The sequence below is a fragment of the Orbicella faveolata genome, unplaced genomic scaffold (genome assembly GCF_042242905.1).
Source record: "Orbicella faveolata isolate gen_17 unplaced genomic scaffold, um_ofav_v1 contig_12, whole genome shotgun sequence".
Lineage (NCBI taxonomy): Eukaryota > Metazoa > Cnidaria > Anthozoa > Scleractinia > Merulinidae > Orbicella > Orbicella faveolata.
This window is the reverse complement of record NW_028301539.1, coordinates 15,652,866-15,673,235: the sequence shown is the minus strand read 5'-3', so window position 1 is coordinate 15,673,235 and position 20,370 is coordinate 15,652,866. Positions and strand designations below refer to the sequence as shown.

General features: G+C 37.8%; 2 protein-coding genes and 1 long non-coding RNA gene across 3 annotated transcripts in view; 1 reads left to right on the top strand and 2 right to left on the bottom strand.

Moving 5' to 3' along the window:
- Positions 1–165: 165 nt before the first annotated feature.
- LOC110045278 (uncharacterized) lies at positions 166–13,214 on the bottom strand. The gene is made up of 13 exons (XM_020750874.2): positions 12,873–13,214; positions 11,496–11,570; positions 10,798–10,847; positions 10,628–10,681; positions 8,402–8,552; positions 7,873–7,955; positions 6,874–6,957; positions 5,441–5,531; positions 4,771–4,849; positions 4,387–4,493; positions 3,479–3,753; positions 2,186–2,762; positions 166–1,570 (listed from the first exon to the last, which is right to left on the bottom strand). Exons 1-13 carry the CDS (start codon positions 13,045–13,047, stop codon positions 1,314–1,316), a joined length of 2,058 nt encoding a protein of 685 aa, XP_020606533.2. The 5' UTR covers positions 13,048–13,214; the 3' UTR covers positions 166–1,313.
- Positions 9,250–20,370, top strand: part of LOC149116867 (uncharacterized) — a 24,454-nt gene continuing 13,333 nt past the window's right edge. The window contains exon 1 of the long non-coding RNA XR_016205487.1: positions 9,250–9,422. This is a non-coding gene — a long non-coding RNA (uncharacterized LOC149116867). The remainder of the gene's footprint in view (positions 9,423–20,370) is intronic.
- LOC110045270 (cytochrome P450 10-like) overlaps positions 14,900–20,370 on the bottom strand; it is a 13,849-nt gene continuing 8,378 nt past the window's right edge. Inside the window, exons 6-9 of the mRNA XM_020750865.2 lie at positions 18,533–18,611; positions 17,697–17,853; positions 16,853–16,896; positions 14,900–15,580 (exon numbers count right to left, since the gene is read on the bottom strand). Of these exons, the coding sequence (XP_020606524.2) occupies positions 15,470–15,580; positions 16,853–16,896; positions 17,697–17,853; positions 18,533–18,611 (391 nt within the window). The 3' untranslated portion in view covers positions 14,900–15,469. The remainder of the gene's footprint in view (positions 15,581–16,852; positions 16,897–17,696; positions 17,854–18,532; positions 18,612–20,370) is intronic.

The following is a 20,370-nucleotide window of genomic DNA, read 5'->3' as shown; positions in this document are numbered from 1 at the left end:
GTAGTGTGAGGAATTGTACTTGGTATTTGGGAATAATAACGATTCGCCTACATTTACTGCACTCGTGTTTAGCAAGGTAAAGGTAAAACTTTCGGCACCAGCGCTGCATCCCTCACTTGTTTCGCGGCGATTGAATTTTTTCCGTCCACAAACTCCAGCTAGAAATAAAATGGTAAAAGCCTTTATTCTCGCTTTACTACATATTACCTCGCTATCTCAGTATAAATTCGGTGGTACTATACTAAATGTATTAATTTATGAAATAAAGCTACCCCCGATTCGTACGATAACCGAACCAGACACTTGCTATAATCTACCTACATGTTAAACACGCAGTATTAATTCCAGCTTCTCCTTAGCAATAAATATATCGACACGTTTGAGTTTATCGTTACAAACCGTTGCGTTGAGTAAACTAACAGTAATTTCTTTATTCCTAAGGACATCTAATGAGCCATGGTCAAAGGATTATTGAAACATCTCGCCTTTTCTGTCATCACGCATCGCTCCTTTAAGGAATCGCAGAGTAACGCTTTAAGGCAGAAAGCTCTATCTAACAACCATTACTATTTTACAACTATGAAGTTCGCACCATCCCTGTAGAATATTGGTAACTATTTCAGAGCTCAGGATACCGTCAAAATTCCTATTTTACCACTTTCTGTAATTTTCCTTTGCACAATACAGCAGGTAAGGTAAAACTCTGAGTTCGAGCTTAGTGGTCCATTTCTACATTCCCTCCCCATCCCCACTCCCCCAGTGTCATGCCCAAGAACAGAAAGCTATGACCCCGGCCAGGGCCCGCTTGATGCGGAGTCCAGCACTGGGCCTCCAAAGGAAACGCCATAGCAGTATGTGAATTCTTACGGATATTTCACGTGTACGATGATACAGTAGTTAGATCCCTAGTTGGGGTTGAGTTGAACGCGAATGCGTTTACTGAGGCGTGCAAGATAAACTGTAAGGAGAAACTCGCGAAGATGACTTACGTCCAGGTCACATTATTAAAAGTATGTTTTCCTCATCTTGTACAACAAGATACTGAAAGTGCCTGTACGATGATTAACATATACACACTTGCATAGTCTTTCCAAAAAGTTAAACTCTAGAATTCCACAAGGATTAAACCGATCTTTCTTTTCTGTCAACACCGGCTTACAAGATCAGCAGAGGCGAACCCCTTAAGTGAAATTGATGATATTGTGTTGTGGATTTTTCTTTTGCCGTTCCTGTCACTATTAGATCAATAGAGGGCGTGCCTAGGTAAGGAATACTTAACCCTTCCTAAAAATAAATTAATTTTCTGGTTCTTATCACTCGTTTAGTCTATAATTAATGTTAGAATTAGCAGATTTCAATGCTCTGTCAAAGGTTCTTCCCTCACGAGGCTGTCTCTGAGCCTGCACTGGCCTGAGATCTGGCGGAGGCAGCCGGTGACGCTGCTGCTGTTGTTGTTGTTCTTGTTGTTCTTGTGGTGAATCTCGAGGCTCCAAGATGTCATCTTCATCAGCGTCATCAGGATCTTCCTCAGTGTCTTGTTCAGTATCAGCATCTTCATCGTCATTATCAGCTAGAAAAGAAGAAAAACATCAAACTGATCACGTCACCGCTATCTACCATTACTAAAAGGTTTGCCAGTTGTCACATCACCAACAACAACTCAACAGTCGGGGAAAAAAAACAGACTGATAATAGATTGGCTTTGAGAACAAAACTAGTCAGTTATATGACAGGAACTCATAAGAAGGGAGTACAACAGATAATCATACAATACTATGTCAAAGTGTTGCATAACTACCAATATCACAGCTGCGAAGAAATCTTGGTAGAACAAGAGTAATGGCGGCAATACGTGAACAAACTTGAAACATGAAGCTGGCGTTTCCAAGTTTGTCTCGAACTCTGTTATAATTGACCAAATCATGTTAATTTTTTCTGACAGTATCTTTTACTCCACATATTGCAAGAATGATTACTACGCGGTGACAAGACGATCCTGGCGTTTGTTTGGCTATACTTCTCAAAGGCGCTTCTCTTCTTCGCGTACTTCGGACTCCGGGTCCCCGTCATTTTTCTCGCAAGTCGAATTCGGCTTTCTCAGCTCCACTTGCGAGCACGTCTAGGGCTTAACCAACGATCAACCTAGCACGTAGAGAAGAGGATACTTCCTGACAAAATAACCTACCATCTGATTGCTGGTCTGCAGTGTCTTGTCTCTGCACAGCAGGTATAGGAGCCACATGCTTGTACACTGACCTCCCTCTTGCATCACTATTTTGTTCCTGAGGAAGAATCTGCATTTCCTGTTGTTCTTGTTGTTGTTCTTTTGTTAGCTTTTCATTGTAGTTTTCTTGCATTTCAGCCATTTGTTTGTTGATATTCTTGCGTGATAAGTCACTATCTTGTTCATCATGATCCTCCTCTTCATCCTTGTCGATGGTCTCTCGCTGTTGATTGTCTGGATCCCTGCGTTGATACTGTTCTTGCGGTTCCTGTAGTCTGACATCACTGTTTCCTGGTCTCTGAGCCAGAGGTCTATCATTCCATTTATCCATTCCCATCTCCTCCCCGCCAGGTTGTTTCTGGTTGTAGCTCTGCATGTCTCTCTGCTGCAGTCGAGAAGGCTCGGTTACCTCCTGCATGTAGTTATCAACCGATCTCTTGCTTCTTTTACCCCTATTCCCTTCTTCTCCTTGTTCTTCTACGCCTTTGTCATCGTCTTCTTTTCTTCCTTCCTCGGGTGCATTACCTTGCTGAGCGGCCTGTGAAACGCAAAGACTACAATAAGAATGTTGCACTAAAACTCTTAAAAGTGTCGGAGGGACGGGGGGGGGGGACTTTTTGCACTGTAGAGGTGTTATCCAGTAAGATCATCAAATCAAAGTTGATCAAGGTAAATAAGCTGCCCAAGCCAAGACCTAGCGCTCGCACTGTGATTTCCAATATACACGCGGTATTTCATTGAAAGGCTTAGTTAATTGAACCAACTTGAATATAGGGCTTAAGTTGCTCAGGACTGATATCTACAGAACTAAGTCAAAAATCAGCCAATGTTCCACAAACTTCGGAAATAACCTCAGAATTAGAGCAAGCATTTGAAAGATCGTAGAAATCTTCCGAAGATTTGGAGCAATTCAGAAATTGATTGGAAATCAAAACAATCTTTGGAAACTTTTAGAACACAGATGAAATTCTTTGAGAAATTCTCATAAAGTGTTCTCATACAGTTATATTATCAAGGAAAACGAATGAAGTGAAATAGCGATTTGTGCAATGCTTTCTCGTGTTATTAAACTGCGAGCAGTCTTTTCTTTTCCTAGCGTGCGACGCGAATACACGACAGACGACCGAAAGGTTTTTTTCGGGAACTGTTCTTCGCAATTACCCTTCACCTTTTCAATATAGAACTGAAAAGATAAATAACAATTACACATTCAAGATAGCATGGTCAAAGAACGGAATAATCAGAGAAGTTTACCTTAATAATATTTGCCCACTTGCTTGTACTGTTCTCAGTTGGTGAGACAACTTGGATTCCAGTGTCCCGGTCCTCGAGTCGTCTATTTTCACTGCTGTCTCTCAAAGGAACATTTCTTTGCTCGTTTTCTCTCCGTGAATTCTCATTTCTTTTGCTTTCTTCTCTGTTTGAATCACTGTCACGTCTTTGATCTGAGTAGCCATGGTCATAAATATCTTGTTTGTTCCCGTTATTATTCTCATCAGCTTGTCTGCTCTTATCATCTTGATCAGAAGCTTTTGGAACAAGGAAAATAACAATTCACTATTGCAAGTTCTGTAATACACCGCATAACACCCAACGTCCTACACCTGGCAATAAAACATCAAAAGTTGTGTGATTCTACAAGTAAGTCTAGCCGAAGAGTCCAAAGTCGGGAAACTTGAAGCAAGTCACCGAGCAAAAAAGAAAAGCTTGATGTTTAAAACTCCACGGTTAAAAAACAACTCCTTTTGTTAAGAAAGGTAAGTTTACACTGTTTTTCGTTAAAACAAAAGGCGTGTTTCACAAAGAGACAAAGGGTTAGATTAGCCATAATTTATTAGCAGGTGGTTTGTGGGAATTTCCACATAAATCATCATAAAATGACCTGTTGTAAGGCGAGCGCGACGCGTAAATATTGTGTGAATGTCCAGACAAGTTTGTCTTTTGCAACATAATCATTCAGTTCTCGCTTCGGGCGAACTCTTTAATAAGGTGAAAAGAAATATATTTCACATTAATTAAAGAACAGAATATTAAAAAAACGGTTAAAAAACGAGGAAAGCTCAATTGAACTTGAAGCAGGATGGTCCATGGCCGCTCGGTTAATTACAATTTTACAAAGCAGTATTATGGTAACAGTATTTCCGTATTAACTCCATACATACCAGTAACTATTGAGGCAGTGGTGGGTACATATCGCTGGCCATGATAGCGTTCCTGAGGTGTATCTTTTACAGCATGCCTATTGTCACTTCTACCAACACCTGGATGACTGTAATAATGGAATCAATCACAGTTACATCACAAAGAGGCAAGTCACAGGGAGCTCCTGAAAACTGCTTCCCAAGTCAAAACAATATTTTTTAATAATTTTTCATGACGAAATTTAGCTTAGCAAAGATAAGTAATACACGCTAATCATGTAATGGAGAACGTCCCAAACAAAGACGGTCCAAATGCATGGTCAAAGTGCTTGAAACTGTTTCAACATTTTTTATCAGTTAATTTGAGAGCTATGCAGCACAAATCTACAAAGAAATATTACATACAGTCCTTTTTCTTGCTGTGAGTTTTGCTTTTCTTCTTGGTCATCAACCCCCACTTTATTGGAGTCCAACGAATTTCCAGCTGTATAATTGAATAACACTTACTACAGTTACAAATCAATCGTCACCAAAGAACAAAGCTTTTTTAAGAAAATCAAATGAAGTCATTACACAATTGACTTGTGGTTTCACTCTTCACTTAAAAACAAGCTCACCCTGGCTCACTCTAACAATAACTGTTGCTCCAATAACTTAATGATTATTTCAAACAATAACCCTACAAACTAAGTTCCCTCTTGGTAAACCCATCATTACAAATTGTTCTCTCCATACAATGTATGTACACCAAATTCTATATCAATATAAGAACAAAACATCAATGATGCTAGAAGTCTCTTTCATACACTTAAAACAATCATAGGAAATGTAACAAGGCATCACAATGTGGTATTTTCAGCAAAATGGACCCATGCTGATATGCAACAAGATGGCAAACTATAATAGATGGAAGTTGTATCCATACTGAAGATAGTTACCCAGCTGCCGACCACCTCTCATTGCACCCTGATCACTACAGGTGTCAATTTCACAGGAGTATACTCATAAGTAATGCCATGTGATATTACAGGATAGTTTGACATAAGCTAATTGGTTGTTTGGTCTCGTTGATCACCTTGTCGTCTGCTTGCGGTTGTTTTGCCCTCATCTTGTTTTACACCTTTGATTGCTTGATCCCTATTGAGCTGCGCCTTTTTGAGCTTCTCCTGAACATCATCAAAAAACGAAAAAAGGTCAAATTTATAAACTGGGATATGCCACAGCACTTCATGTGCTCTTGTATTCCTAAGAAAAAGTTAATAGGCTTTTCAATTCTGAAAAACAAGAAGACACTGACCACTGTTTCAAGCCTTTGATAATAGGCAACTTATAGTGAAATGGCTGCTTACTGGGCAGGTTCATCACTAACAACACACAGTTACAAAACAATAGAAACATAGACGATTAGCCACTGATAATGGCTCACATACTCTAAGCCACCCAAAATTAAGGTTACCACATACCTTCAAACGTGTCTCGCGTCCAAGCAATGTAACACGTCCAGTTTAAATTGTACATACCTAAACCCTCATATCAAATTAAAGCTTTTAAAGCTGGCTATCAAACTATACCAAGAATTTTGAAATAAAATGAATTATTGAACTTTTCATGACCTCTAAATGGGAGCATTCAAATCACATTTTGAAAGCTACAAGTCAAAGTGAACTTTGTTTTTTCGTTAATTTTTAAATTAACGAAAAACAAAGTTTTGTTCCATAGTTTCCAGACCCAAAGCCCCCAAAAATGTGCCTGCCTTTTGCCATATTCAATTGCAGTAAAAAGTTAGAAAGCATTTGCGAAATAGGATTAACAAAATGTGGAGCGATCACACAAAAATTGCTCTTGAAGAAAACAATATTTTGAATCAAAAAATTTGCAGAGACTTTTTTGTTGTTTATATATTAAACTAGCTACTATTCAAATTTGAGGGCAGATGAACAAATTTCCTTTGACTTGTAGCTTTCAAAAGGTGATTCGGACAGTCGAAATTAGAGGTCGTGAAAAATTGTAGAAATCATTAAATTTCAAAAATTGTTGTATAGTTTGATAGCCTGCCCTATAAGCTTTAATTTAATATAGAGGTTTAGGTTTCTACAGTTTAAACTGAACACGCTGCATCACTTGGACACGAGACATCTCTGAAGGTATACGGCAACCTTAAGTCATTTCATGTTTGGTTTGCAGAGAAAGGTTGAGAATAGTTCCTGCATATATAACACATACATAAAGCTGCAATTTGTTCTACTGATAATTGCTTGCAAAGTGGTTTCACCCTAATTTTTATCTAAAAGTTTAACATATCTGCTTGCTTTCCTTGCCATTTTCCTTTGTTTAAGATCACACTGGCTAATGATTATTGCATAATGGAAAATAAAATGCAAACTATTTTGAAAAATTCCAAACCAAAACCAAATTTACACCACATCACAACAGTCCTTGCCCAACATTAGCAATCACCAGTCTTCTTTACACAGATTTGAATTCAGTTTTTCATACTTTTAGCCTTACCTTATAGAATGTAAGTTGTTCCTGCAGAGTTCTGATTGTTTCTTGGTATTGCTGATTTACCGCTGATGCCCGAGAGCTGGAAGACTAACAGAAACAAACAATTACAGTAAAAAAATCACCCTTATCTTGCTTCCCGGCAATGGCACAGTGAAGACCATTATTTAGAAGCTTTCGTTATTTAAGATGACCTTAGTTTACAATACCAACATTTAAATCACATAAATGTACTCATTTCAACACAACTAAGCCTACTAAAGAAACCATTTCCAGCTGATATCATTCCTTGAAGTACATGTAGAATAGGCCTTGAAAAAGAATTATTTGAAGAACACTTTGGTTACCTGAGGACAGAAAAGGCAAGATATTTGTTACTTCTCACATATAATACAGATTTTTCTCTGTTTCTTGTTGAAATGGAGAAAATCAGTAAGGGGTGGACCATTGGACTTTTGAAGAGGGGAGTTATTTAAAAAAAATACTGGTATCTTGCAAGCATGCTTGCACCAAAAGAAAACTTATGCATACGGCCACTGCTGAAAAAAACATTCATGAATACACCTTCAGTGAGCCGAAGAAAAGCATGTTATATGCAGAAAAAAAATACCATGCATACACACATCCCAAGAACAAAATTTCTAGTGCATAAAAGGGTTAAAAAAAATGCATGCCTGTACCAAATCACCCACCAGCCCTTCAAAATCTCAAATGGTCCACCTGTAAAGGAAAGGATCTATGAAAAGAAAAGAGGAGGTCATCAACCATTTAAGAGAGTAAACTGCCAGAGAAGTTAGCGCAACTGTACAAAGCCCTATATTTGTTTATGTTTCTTCCTAAGCCACATGCTTGATTTATGACCTGGGGTGACATTGCAACATGAATTACCTGACTTTGTAGCAGGGGTATACAGAAAAAATGGGGGTGTATTTCCCTAAAATATAAGCATTAATGTCCATGAAGATAACATGCAATCTGTGCACGGGTTATATATACTAGACAAACCTTGTGCTGTTCAACCTCATCTGCCTTAGATTTGAGATGTGTTCTTAGCTGGACTACCTGTTGTTTCAGTGTTTTGATTTCCTCTGCATAAAAAAAAACAATGTCTGAGGCCTGGTAGTTCTACTTAGGGTGTGAACAGCATGTTTTACTGTTGAATTAAACAATTTGGAGAAGCAATCACAAACATCTGAAAACAAACTACAACTACAGTGTAGGTATCTGAGAGGTATGCCTGAATATAGACTCTATAAGGACTGTTTTATCTGCGGTATTAACCTGTAAACATGCAATAGTAACAATAATAGGTTCCCTATTTGACACCTTTTGGGGGACAAGGGATATATGAGGAAATCATATTTTTACAAAGACACATTCAAAGGATGCTTATAAAAGGTGGGAACTTAACAGGATTATGTCAGATAATGATGAAAAGAAAAGCTACAAAAGAAAAGCTACATGTGAAACTAATGATATGTCAGGTATTTATTGCACATAAACTTGTGACAAAATAAGATGCAAATCTACCTACCATCAAGTGATGCTATTTCATTGGTCTTCTGTTCTTTGTAAAGCTGAAAATTTCTCTTTAGTTCACTATTCAACTGACTGTGCTCTGAGCTAAGGCGAGTGTGCTGCTGTCGAAGACGGTTATAATCTGTATCTAGCTCTTTATTCTGGGCCTGAGACAAAATGAAAAAGAATGAATATTATAGGTGCAACAAGACATTTGCAACCTTTCATTAGCATCTAACATAATTATGGAAGAAACAGAATGTTTGGTATAATCGCAGGGCTGTCATTAAGGGCCGTAACCCATAACACCTGTTACAGCTGAGTTCACTCGATGTTACGGGTGAAGATGTCGATGGATGGTACGAACATGCTACACTTACCAAATTTATTTTTAAACATTTCCCTTTTGAAATAAACATAACTGTTTCTTGGTGTCTTGCCTCCTTGGTTCTACTATTTATATTTTACTCTGGAGATGAACTTTCAGTTTGTTTAATCGTCGTGAATTACATTTAGACGCCATTTTAAGCAGCAAAACTTATTACGCAATGCGCTGCTGCAAAACAGCCGGTCGAGGCGGTCGACAAGTACCAGCGATCAGAGCTTCAAGTACAGCAAGTACTTCAGCCGCACATGGGCAGCCTGTAGAACTGAGTATTATGCTACAAAGAGTGGAAGAAAAATTTCCCGAGTCTAGAAATGGTAAAGCATTTCATTCTTATTACCACTGTAACGGAAAGAGATGTTCAATGTCTGATCCAGCTTATTTGAGCTCCTCTAATGGGAAGATAGCTTGGTAATGTAGAGATGTTATTATAATTTTTATTTCTGGTTTCACTCCTGTTTTATGACCATAATAACGAATTATTATAACTGTTAGCAAACATAAAACCATATTGCTGATTATGGACTGTCATTTATGTTTTTTTTAAACAAGGAACACTCAGGTCTGTTGGAGATATTTTATAACTTTATTCATTTGATCTCTGTAAATTAAGGTGCATGAATTTGAAATTATGCACTGTGAAAAACAAACAGTACTAAAATAAGGACTACTTGCATAGGTTGGTGCAACAAAGATGTTATTTCACTATTTGCTGATGATGTACTATAACATATTATCACTCTGTTTTATCAGCATTTTTGATTAGAAAAATTGCCATTTTGCCATGCCCTAGAAAGCAGGAAAATGCATTTCTAGGGGTTTCATGCTCAAAAAATTTCTGGGGGGCATGCCCCCAGACCCCCCTAGATGCTCAGGCCCTTTCGGGTCTTCAGAACGTGGCCATGGGCCACGTATTTCACTGCTACGGGTGATAACTTACATGCAACGGCTGCTTCAAAACTCAATGACAGCCCTGTAATCGGGACACAAATAATTTATGTTTATTTTTTTAAAAGTCCACAAGAGCATGTCAGTCTATAAATTAAAAGTACAGTGCTAGCTTTTCAATTTTGTAGTTCATTACCCATCATTATCTTGCTAAATTTGGGGTTGTTATTAACTCTGTGGTAGTAATTTTCTACCTTGGTTGACTATTATTTATTTTTGAGTTTCACTTTCATTCCAACATACATCCCCCAAAAAATTAACTTCCAACTGTTGACTGGCTGCAGCATTTTCAAGCTTCAAAGTAATTAATAAACAGTTATATCTGTTGTGCAACCAAAAGATGGATGATATACACAACTGTAGGTAATTTACTGAGCAAAAGAAAGTCAAAGACAAATAACAGACTAAAAAACTAACTCAAGTCACCTCAAGTGGCCAAATTGCATCCACTTGTGGAAACCAAAGATCTCAGATGTTGTACAATAACTGTTTGTTAGGCATTTTGGCAATGAGAGTGTTTAATTAAAACAATTATTCATTTTGATGTGATAGCCACTCCACTGAAAACGAAAATTATTAAATACATTGCAGTTACAAGTAGTCAATACTATTCAGTATATGACTAGTTGCTTTTCCAAGGAATCTCTTTGTTTAGAATTACAAATTAAGTAAAAGGAAAAAGTGAGTTTCAGGGAAAAAAGTACAAATTAGTTTCTAAAAAAGACCAGTCATATTGGAGAGCTTGTGATAGCTAGTTAATGTAGACAGTTCATACAACTGAAATTTAGCAAGTGAGCAAGATCCAACCACTCAGTACATACAGTACCACATAAGTATTGTACATGTACATGTTCCACTTACAACTATGTTGAATGTAACACAAATATACAGCATGCACCAATTACCTACCTTAAGCATATTATACTGGGTCTCTAGTGAATTGAACCTGTTCATGGCTTCATGCTGTTAAACAATAACCACAGTAAAGTGAATGATTTCTTGGATGATATAGTTTTACTACAAATGAAAATCAAGTAAAATCAATGAAGAAAGTTAAAATAAAGGAATGTTACAATCACCTTGGAACGTGTTATATTCAACATAAAATCATTTAGCTTTCTGGAAAAATCTGTAGAAAAGAAAATTAAACCAATAAGCTTTACTAATACAATACCACAGTTTCACCTCCCTATAATCAACACAGTTATCTGAAACTCCCTGCTATATCAAACTCAAACTATTTACCCTTGAACACACATTTTCAGTCATTTACCATCAGCTATATGTATCTCAACCCCATGCCATTTTGAACTTTTTTGCTTTCCCTTGAGAGTTCAAGATATATGGGATTCAACTGTAAATAAAACTTACTTACAAGTTACTGGGTATTTGTTGTGCTCACAAAACAAGTGAGTAACACAGCATCTGATCAAATCAGTTTTTTTAGCAAGAAGCAGCTATGCCTATAATAATCTTGTAAATTATTTTACCTGAGACAATTTGCCCAGTATACAAGACAGACAGACAACTTTTATTTAAGCACAATTAAAGTTTTAAAAGTTAATGTCACTAATGCTTTGGCTCAGCTTAGTGCCAACCATGAAATTCCAGTTGTTAGCCTTGAGCTTATTCTTCAAAGAACTGGTGGGCACATGTTGGAGATAAGGAGTTTGTCGTTGCAAAAATTTTGTCCTTCACAAATGTTCAAATATACACAAAGAAGAATTTCTGCATCACAGATTTAGGAACCGTAAGTCCAGTAACTACAAAAACTAACCCAGCTTTGTATTTTTGTGATCTGTCTTCTCCTTCTGTAGTGACCTCTCCAGCCGAGCGCGGTGTTCATAAACAACTGAAACAAATAATAATAATATACACCATAAATACACCCTTTTTAATCTTTTTGGTGTGGGACATAAAAGGTATCTAGATTTTATAAACAGCCAGTAAGTGAGTTCCTTTACATATCAGTCTTTCACATATGCATTTCCAAAACTTTTGAATGCTCCTCCTTTGGACATCAAGTCTGAGGACACTGTTACTGCTTTTAAAGGCAAACTTAAGACATTATTTGCCTTGTAAAGCATTTTCCATTTTCATTTAAATCTGAAATTATGATATAGTAATTTTGAGAGAACAATTTTAGTTTTTTGGTCAGTAAAGTTGTGATAGTAATTTTAAGGCTTGTGATAAGGGTAATTTCATTGTAATGTACATTCAAGCATATCCAGATGGAATTTGTGCACTACAAATTTTACACTTTCATTGTCTACTCTTACTTTCTTGCATGTGATACATGGCATCAAATGAGCTTCTCCACACTTAAATAAAAGGCATGCACCATTGCAAAAAAACCTGTTGCTGATGCAAAACTGCTCAAATGCCTATTGTACAACCCAGGATGAAATTTCCACAATTTATAGGGATGAATCAACTCCAGAGCCAAAATGCTAAAACTACCTGTAAGACAGATTTTGAGCTATTTTTTTTCACACAATTCAAAATTTCACATTTTCAAAACTGTTGGGACTCAACACACAATAATGTCCCTGTGGTTGCATCGTGGAACAAGGCAAGAAGTAACTGTCATGGTAAATGCACCTCTCTGTCATGGAAGGGTCTGTACTGTTTCGGATTGCTTTTTTTAATGTTTGTAAATGAAAGACGATTCTAGAGACTGTCATCGGCTTTCTAATTCACATGGAGCTATGAAGTCACAAAATCAAATGTGTTAGACACCTGCAATCCCTTCAAATTTGTTGACTTTAACGTTAGTCATTAAGAGAAACAGAGTGAAGGAGTTACTCAGTTAATCTCACTTAAGCTTAATGGTAAGAACAGTAACTCTAACAAAACCCAAGGAATGTACCAAACACATGTTGAACTCTGGTCTTCCGCATAACAATGTACAACAGGTTCATCATAAGGAAAATGTGTAAGCTTAATTCCAAACAAAAACAAGAAAAACCGAAATTTACAAACAACTCAAGTAATTTTACGGTTTTGGTTCATTTTCTGCATCTTGAACATAAAATCTACATCAATAGTCTGTAAAAGAAATGTGAAGTGAAAATATCTAGTAATTTATTTAAGCTGAACAATATTATTTTAAAAGCTTGCGTTTCTAATCCACAACAAAACTACACACACACACCTTGAAGCTGGGAAGATAAAGACTCCTGCTGCTTGAAATACTTGTCGGTCTCTGATCTGGAAATCTCTAAATCCATTGAAATATTGCTATACAAATACATTGTGTACCCCAAACCTCCAACGAGAGCGAGCAGAATAGCTCCTTGACAAATCGGTTTGTTTCTCCTGTTGCACATCTTGATCGGCGTTTAGCACGTAGCTTGAGTAAAAATAACCTCCACGCAATCACTCACCTCCATTCATCCATGCAGAAAAAGTTCAAAACATTTTTATTTGAATGCCACTCAGTTGCCCAAGCTGACGTGGAAACAACAAATATGGCGGCTAGCCTCACTTTCAAGATGAGTCTGCGCCCGCCATGTCTAGTTAGAGCGGCTTTTCTCTGGGGCAGCTACTTGCAGCAGCTCCGAAGAGCTGAAGATTGGAGAGCTAGATTGTAGAAAGTCACTCGTGCAAATTAAATCCAAATTGAACGAAAAAAACTATATGATTACTTATTAATAATATAAACATGAAAAAATTCGCGTGGAGGAAGTGCCGGAAGTTCTAACTTAATTGAAGCCATTTACTCTCATTCGAGAAAACTTTTTTCAAAGTTTCTGCACAAAATTTTCGTCATCATTTTACGTGATATCATTGGCTTAGCAAATTTCCAAGTGTCTTTCAGTCAATCATAATCCAGAAATACAATGTGTAATTTGCACTGGTGTTACACGTGAACTGCACTGCTCTCAGCCAATCAGAATCGAGTGATGTTTTCGTGTATATAATTCCCGGGGGAGGTACTCCGAGAAAAATTGGGTGGGGGTGTGCGGCCCGCTTCCCAAAACCCTTACCCTATTTATGACCAAAATCTGCGATTTTCCCCACCCTATATTTATGACCTGACCAAAAATTTGATACCCCATTTATGACCTGACCCTTAAATCAATACCCTGTTCCAGCCCTGCCTCATAATTAGTTCCCCAGTTCAGACCAATGTTAAATTGCTGTAAACGTAATTTGTGAAGGGCCTTTGATGATGGTCTTATCGACAGTCATGAAAAGTAGCTTCTTCTTAAAAACATACCTTGTTTAAGACTAGAGTGCAAAAACCATACCGTATTTAAGACCAAAATGGCCAAAAACTGATACCCTATTTATGACCAAAACGGCTGAAAACCCTACCCTCTGGGGCCGCACATACCCGTATAGCTCATATAAGGGAGTCCCCCCCCCCCCCCCTCCGAATATTATTATAGTAGTAATAGTACAGTTGAATCCTGCTAATTTCGATCTTGGGTATTTTGAATTCCCCGTTATTTCGAACTCAAAGCCGTTTCGCTTGGATTTTCCCTTCAGTCATTTACTATCGGCTATTTTGAACTCCCACTATTTCAAACTGTTTTTTCTCAGCTGTAATAATTAACACCAAAAGGATGATTTGTAAGAGACCCCACAAAACACCTTGTAAATTAAAAGAAATGGATAACCTTAATCAGAAGCCCATCACTCCTGGCTTGATTAACAAAAAAAGAGTGGCTGCATGATTCTATGAACAGGTAAACAGTTTTTTAAATAAAAATCATTGTATCACGGTGTATCGATCACCCAATACTTTTTACCAGCTTTGTTGTGCGGCAGACACAGGGCTCGAAAAAACTTGAATTCCAACTTGCTCTTGGGACAAGTATCTCTTAAAGTTTGCTTGCCCATGGCAAGTCTTAGTTTGCCCTTTTAATGATTTAGTTGACGGATGACTTGCTTGGTCTCTTGCCCATTGGGCAAGTGCGAGTGTAAAGTTACTTGCCCAGAAGGAAAATCTACTTGTCCGGGGCAATGGGACGGCACTTTTTTCGAGCCCTGAGACAGTGATGCCCGTATACAGGCACTTTTGTGACGCTAAGAGTGCTTGTGTTTCCAATAAATGTATGGCCATTTTAGTTTACATACTAGCCATGCATTGCCTCTCGACTATCCTGAAGCTTTGACGCCTGCTTGCGACCCTTTGAGTCCACTGTTTGACGATAATGATGACCATCTGGTGACTTTATTTAAAAATAACTACAACTTTATTATGCGGTGTATTAATATTCATTGTATGGGAAGCATTAAATACTGTGACGACAAATAACATACAAGGGCAAATTTACGGCCTACTTATGGCTACTTGTTGTACATTATTAACAACGCGAAATTGTGGCACTAGTTAGTAAACAAACATTTATTCAGGGTAGCACATTCAGTAACGTGGCTACTCTGCAGAGGAGTGCTGCTAATAGAAAATACCAATTTGTCTCAGGACTCATCATCAATTATGGCTCCTGTTTGTCTCTAATATAGCAACCAAAATAATGAAAAATGTAAAAACAAACTACTAATAGCTAAAACAGACAAAAAAAAACTAAGAAACATTACAGACATCACATAAACGTGTATTAAATATATGAATTACCTGAAATACTTAAATAGTGCACTTGAATAGAATTCAAGTAGAAGAGAAAAGAGATTCCGCTTTTACAGGTAATATATAAAAAATAGGCCGAGCCTGAAAATCTAGCGTTACATAAACCAAGAAAACGTCCCTTATAACCTAAAACCCAAATACTCCGGCGTTCTTCAATGGCGATCCATAAACCTGATTCGTACTGGTCTGTCAGGTACTAAAAAATATTTACACGTTGTACCAACTGATTCTTCATGGTATTCCAATGAAAATCGCTGAACAAGCTGCGATGAAAAAGAAAAACCTCTGTTAATAGAAATGACTTGAAAAACAACAAAAGGAGGATTGTGTTGGCACCGTGGATATTGTACACTGTAGTTTTTTTTCTTTTCACTAGCGTCGAAGTCGGAGTCGAAGTCGTAAGAGAGCTTACGACCTAGTGGAAATCGAAGATCGGAGTCGTAAGCGGAGTCATAAGCTCGACGGAATCGGAGTCAGAAGAATCAGAACGTTTCCCTTTCTTACGACTGCGTTTACGACTCCGTCGTTTATGATTCAGTGAAAACTAGATTGTCGGAGTCGGAAGTAGAAACGGAAGAATCAACCAATCACAAGGCCCGGAAACAAACATTGTGATTGGTTTATTCTACCGCTCCTGCTTCCGACTCCGACAATCTAGTTTTCACTAGATCGTAAGCGACGGAGTCATAAGCGGTTAGGGTGTTCTGCTTCCGACTCCGTCAATTTGATCAGTTTCACTAGATCGTATCACTCTACGCTTCTGATTACGACTCCGACTACGACTTTGGCGCTAATGAAAATCAGCCTTAAAGAGTACGTGGATCCAGGGACTAATTAAGAATAGACTTACACAAGAGACTATGTCAAGAGACTTGATGATACGAGACTGTGATCTAGATCATAGTCTCTCGATGCTTAACACTAGATCATAGTCTCTCGTATAACATGACTATCTCGGATTTGCAAATTAACTGGTCATTTGCCAGTGGAACGTTCCTTTCGTGTCAAGGTAACCAAAACGATGAGCCGGTTTCCGGTGAAGCTTTTACTTTTAACAAAGTGTGAGAGTACTGCACAAGCCCACAGATGCTCGTGCTCTATATCAAAACATAAAGATTGGACCAAAAATTCCGGTTTGAATATCAAGAAATTTTCACCGGCGAATGGAACATTATTTTCCGGAATTTCCGAGAAAGAGGACAACCTCGCGAATAATAACTAGCTATAACTAAATTTTCGAAAGTTTCTAACCAAGGATTTCTGTTCCATTTTATTTTGCGCCCAGGGTTTCCGGAAATTTCGATAATTCTCGGATTTCCAAGGCTTTTCCAGAAAACTTCGGCACCATTTGCCCCCACGTCAATAGTTTTGGAATGTTTGGTCCAATCGGAAAGCCCTCAGCATCTCTGTATATATGATCAGTAAACTGAAGATCCCTTATGCTGGTTATCATCATTTCAGTGGTATTGCAGTTATTGAAGCCGGGATGATTCAAAGAGGAATATTCCGGAAGGATAATATTACCAGTGCTTTACCTTTGCTGACAGCAGGTACATTGCAGCTTCAGCGATACGCCGGCCTGAAATAAAAACAACATGACATCACAAATAACGACAATGACCTGATGTAGAACTGCTTTGACAAACAAAAAGATGTATACTGTGCAGTAACATAGGCGCTGGAAACAATTTTCGTTTGATTTTCGCTAGTGCCCAGCATACGCAGATGCCGAGGCAGTAAGATGTTGATAATGGTAAGAAAATTTCCTAACGGCGCTCCTTAACATCCGGGTCCAGGTGCTAGAACAGCAGCCAATTGCGTCTTTACATTTGCTTGCGTCATTTTTGCTTGTGTCATAATTCATGAGGTATGCAGTCTTATAACATACCGTAAGATCCCACGTTAAAGTCCCCCCCCCCCGGTTATAAGCCCTCCCGGATAGAAGCCGCCCTTCTGTTCGCTAACAAAGATATTATTCCGGATATACACCCCCCCCCCCCCCCACGGATATAAGCCCATCTAATGTATAAGTGCGTTCCTTTTGTGTTTCTATACAAACAATAATAATAGTTTAATAGGGTAATAGGTGTAAATGTTATGGTATGTTAACTTTAATTCGTTTCTCAGATAAGTTTTATCTCGTCGTTCCGAAACATTTTTTCTATTCCGCTTATATGCCCCCCACCCCCCCCCCCCTACGATATAAGCCCTCCATTTCTATGCCCACCCAAAACCCCTTATGAAGTTGTATAACCCCAGGGCTTTAAGGTGGGGTTTTACGGTATTCAAGCTAGATCTACACTGCATCTCGGGTTTGCATAACTGTCTGGAACTATCCTAACTCCCCTCGTGTTTAGATGAGACTATGTAAATACTCGCCAATGCACATTCGTGGTCCCACTCCCCATGGGAGAATAGCAAAAGGCTGGATCTTGCCCATGTCCTCATTCAGCCAACGCTCAGGTTTAAAGTCATCAGGGTCTTTGAACAGGCTTTCTGAGTATCCAGTCATATAATCTGGATATTTAACAGCAGTCTGAAAAACAAAATTAAAAGTTATCATGTCATTTATACCTAATTAACAATTAGATTATGAGCTCGAGATTTATGGATCTTCCCCAGTTTTACTACTTTTCTTCGTCATGATAAAAAATTTTATTTCTTTTACAAGGTTTTGCTCAACCGTTTTCAATTTAACTTCTTGATGTTCAGTGTGAAACTCAACGTTATTGACTTTATAGTGACATTAATTGGTAACATTCTGTGTCTTTTTGCAGTTTCGGGATGGCAATGCCCATATATTTCTTGCATCTCTACAGTAGAGAGTTCATCAATCTGCTTTTTTTCAGCCATTTTTCATACAGAACTTTCGCCTACAACCCAAAAGTTTGAAGCTTAGCGACACTTCCTGCATTCATTTTCCACATAAGGTCAAACAAACATAGGTATAATGACTGATAACCACGATTCGGGAACCAATAAGAAAGCTGGAAATACATTTTCCGAGGTTGAAAATTTAATAAATGGACATAAGCTTTAATAGATATCTTCACTGACTTCATTCATCGAAATTGTTTCAAGTACTGATTTTCCAAATTGCTTGGCTAAAAAGGTGGCCAATCTAACTAGTTTAATATCATGTCATAGAGCAGATCACTCATCTGCCCAATTGCTGGAAGGTATTTAAGCACTTTAACATTACGTGATACACTTACACCTGCTGGAACTTGATAACCAGATAAAACCACATCCTGAGTAACAACACGGGACCAACCAGCAGAAATAGAATGCAGTCTGCAGCCAAATGAAAATCAAAAATACAGGTGTGATAGACAAAATGAAATGGTTATAATTAAGATAAATGATGTGTTATAATTTGTAATTTTTGTGACATTATAGCTTTAGAAGTAGTTTATTTTGCTAAAATGCCAAGAAAGGTGGATGGTTACAATACAATCTGACATAATATTAAGGGAAATGTAGTTTGAAGAATTTCTAAGAATGCAACAGATTGTACATAAAGTAAAATTAAAGCCCCAGAACTGAGTGCTTTTCAAATGACATTTAAAACTCGGGCAACCCTAATAAACGGAACCCAGAATCTAAAACCAGTAACCAGGAACCAGATTATTGATACTGAGAATGACCACACAAGCCTGCAAATAATTTTTGTCTATAGGCTGGTAATCTGTCAGGACAAAGACAAGTTTTGACCTGACAAAAAGCCAAAAAAAAAATTTTTTGTCATCAGAAATTAAAGAGAGACATTTGAGACATTTTGGTATTTCAGTGTAGACTCTTCGCCAAAATATTGGTTGCAAATTCGAATAGCTTAAAAGTCAACTGAGTGTAAAATCGCTACTAGCACCAGCAAGGGGACCTTTACATTACGTCTGGTATTAATTTAACTGTTGAAAATTGACAAATTTACAAACGTTTACACCCCTAGTCACACAAGCGTTTCCAATGTAACAAGTTTCCCACGACGTCTAGGGACTGAACGGGAAAAGGGATGAAACAATATAATCTCCCGCGTGGACAGCTTGTCAGTATAAACCCTCACAATAACATTCAGAGACTTGAAAATTGGCTGAAATGAATTCTTCGACTTTTTCTGAAAGCAAGTTTCTTCTGAAAGCTTTCGGGGTCAATTGAATGAAAAATTTGCGTAATTATTTAAAATGTGGAATTGGAGGCGGTCGTGACTATAAAGCGTGACCAATTTGTACATTCACGCTTTTCACAAAAACATGTCTGTGGTACGGAAACTATACTTCAACCACACTGGCAGACGTAAAAAAACTATAAAAGGTTAAAAATTAAACTGAGCTTTGATCATACGGACTAGAAAAACATTTGGTTACGTTTTAGAGGTTTTAAAGTTTTTGAAAGCGATTGCATTCAGATAAACGAATCGTGAGTATTTGGGCTGTGTATTCAATCTCCATAATATCTTTAATCGGGTCAGTGTATTACAACTGAAAATTAATTCCACAACACTTGGTGGTAACAAACAACGAATGATTACATAAGACCTCAGTTCTAAGTAGTTTTTCAGACGAACGTGATTCAGACTAAATGGGGCTTCACGATCTTTCACAACGCCACTGCAAAATGCGTAAATTAACACGCAGGAATAGTTGTCGAGTGGAGTGTTGCCCGCGTCTTCCAACAGTGGCGGCGGCGAGAAAGGTAGGTTTGGCTGCCTCGAGAGACGGTCGCTTTATTTTCCCATTTGTAGCACCTAAAATACACAGAAACTCTTTTATAAAGTTAAAAAATGTTTTTTGACACGTCCCTTTGTATTTTTTTTTTGCAAATATTTGATATTTCGTTTGCTTTACCGCGAAAATCTCACTTCACATTGGAGGTGTGAGTGAAGAAGAAAGATGGCAAGCGAAGGTGAGAAAAGCAAAAGAAATCGGTGAGTTTCCTGGATTCACATTGTTCCGAGTGATGTTCACGTCTTGTAGACTTTAAAACTTTAGATTGCAAGTACTTGCTGGTACAAAATGCTATTTTGTTCTTCCAATTTGTCTCTATAACTTTGGAA

Bases quoted from the DNA above. Each gene is read 5' to 3' on its own strand.
- LOC110045278 (XM_020750874.2), bottom strand. From the start codon at position 13,047: ATGTGCAACAGGAGAAACAAACCGATTTGTCAAGGAGCTATTCTGCTC. The intron at 5,532-6,873 runs GTAAGGCTAAAA...GATGATGTTCAG, and splicing joins AACAACTTACATTCTATAAG to GAGAAGCTCAAAAAGGCGCA. The intron at 1,571-2,185 runs GTAGGTTATTTT...CTTCTTTTCTAG, and splicing joins TGCAGACCAGCAATCAGATG to CTGATAATGACGATGAAGAT.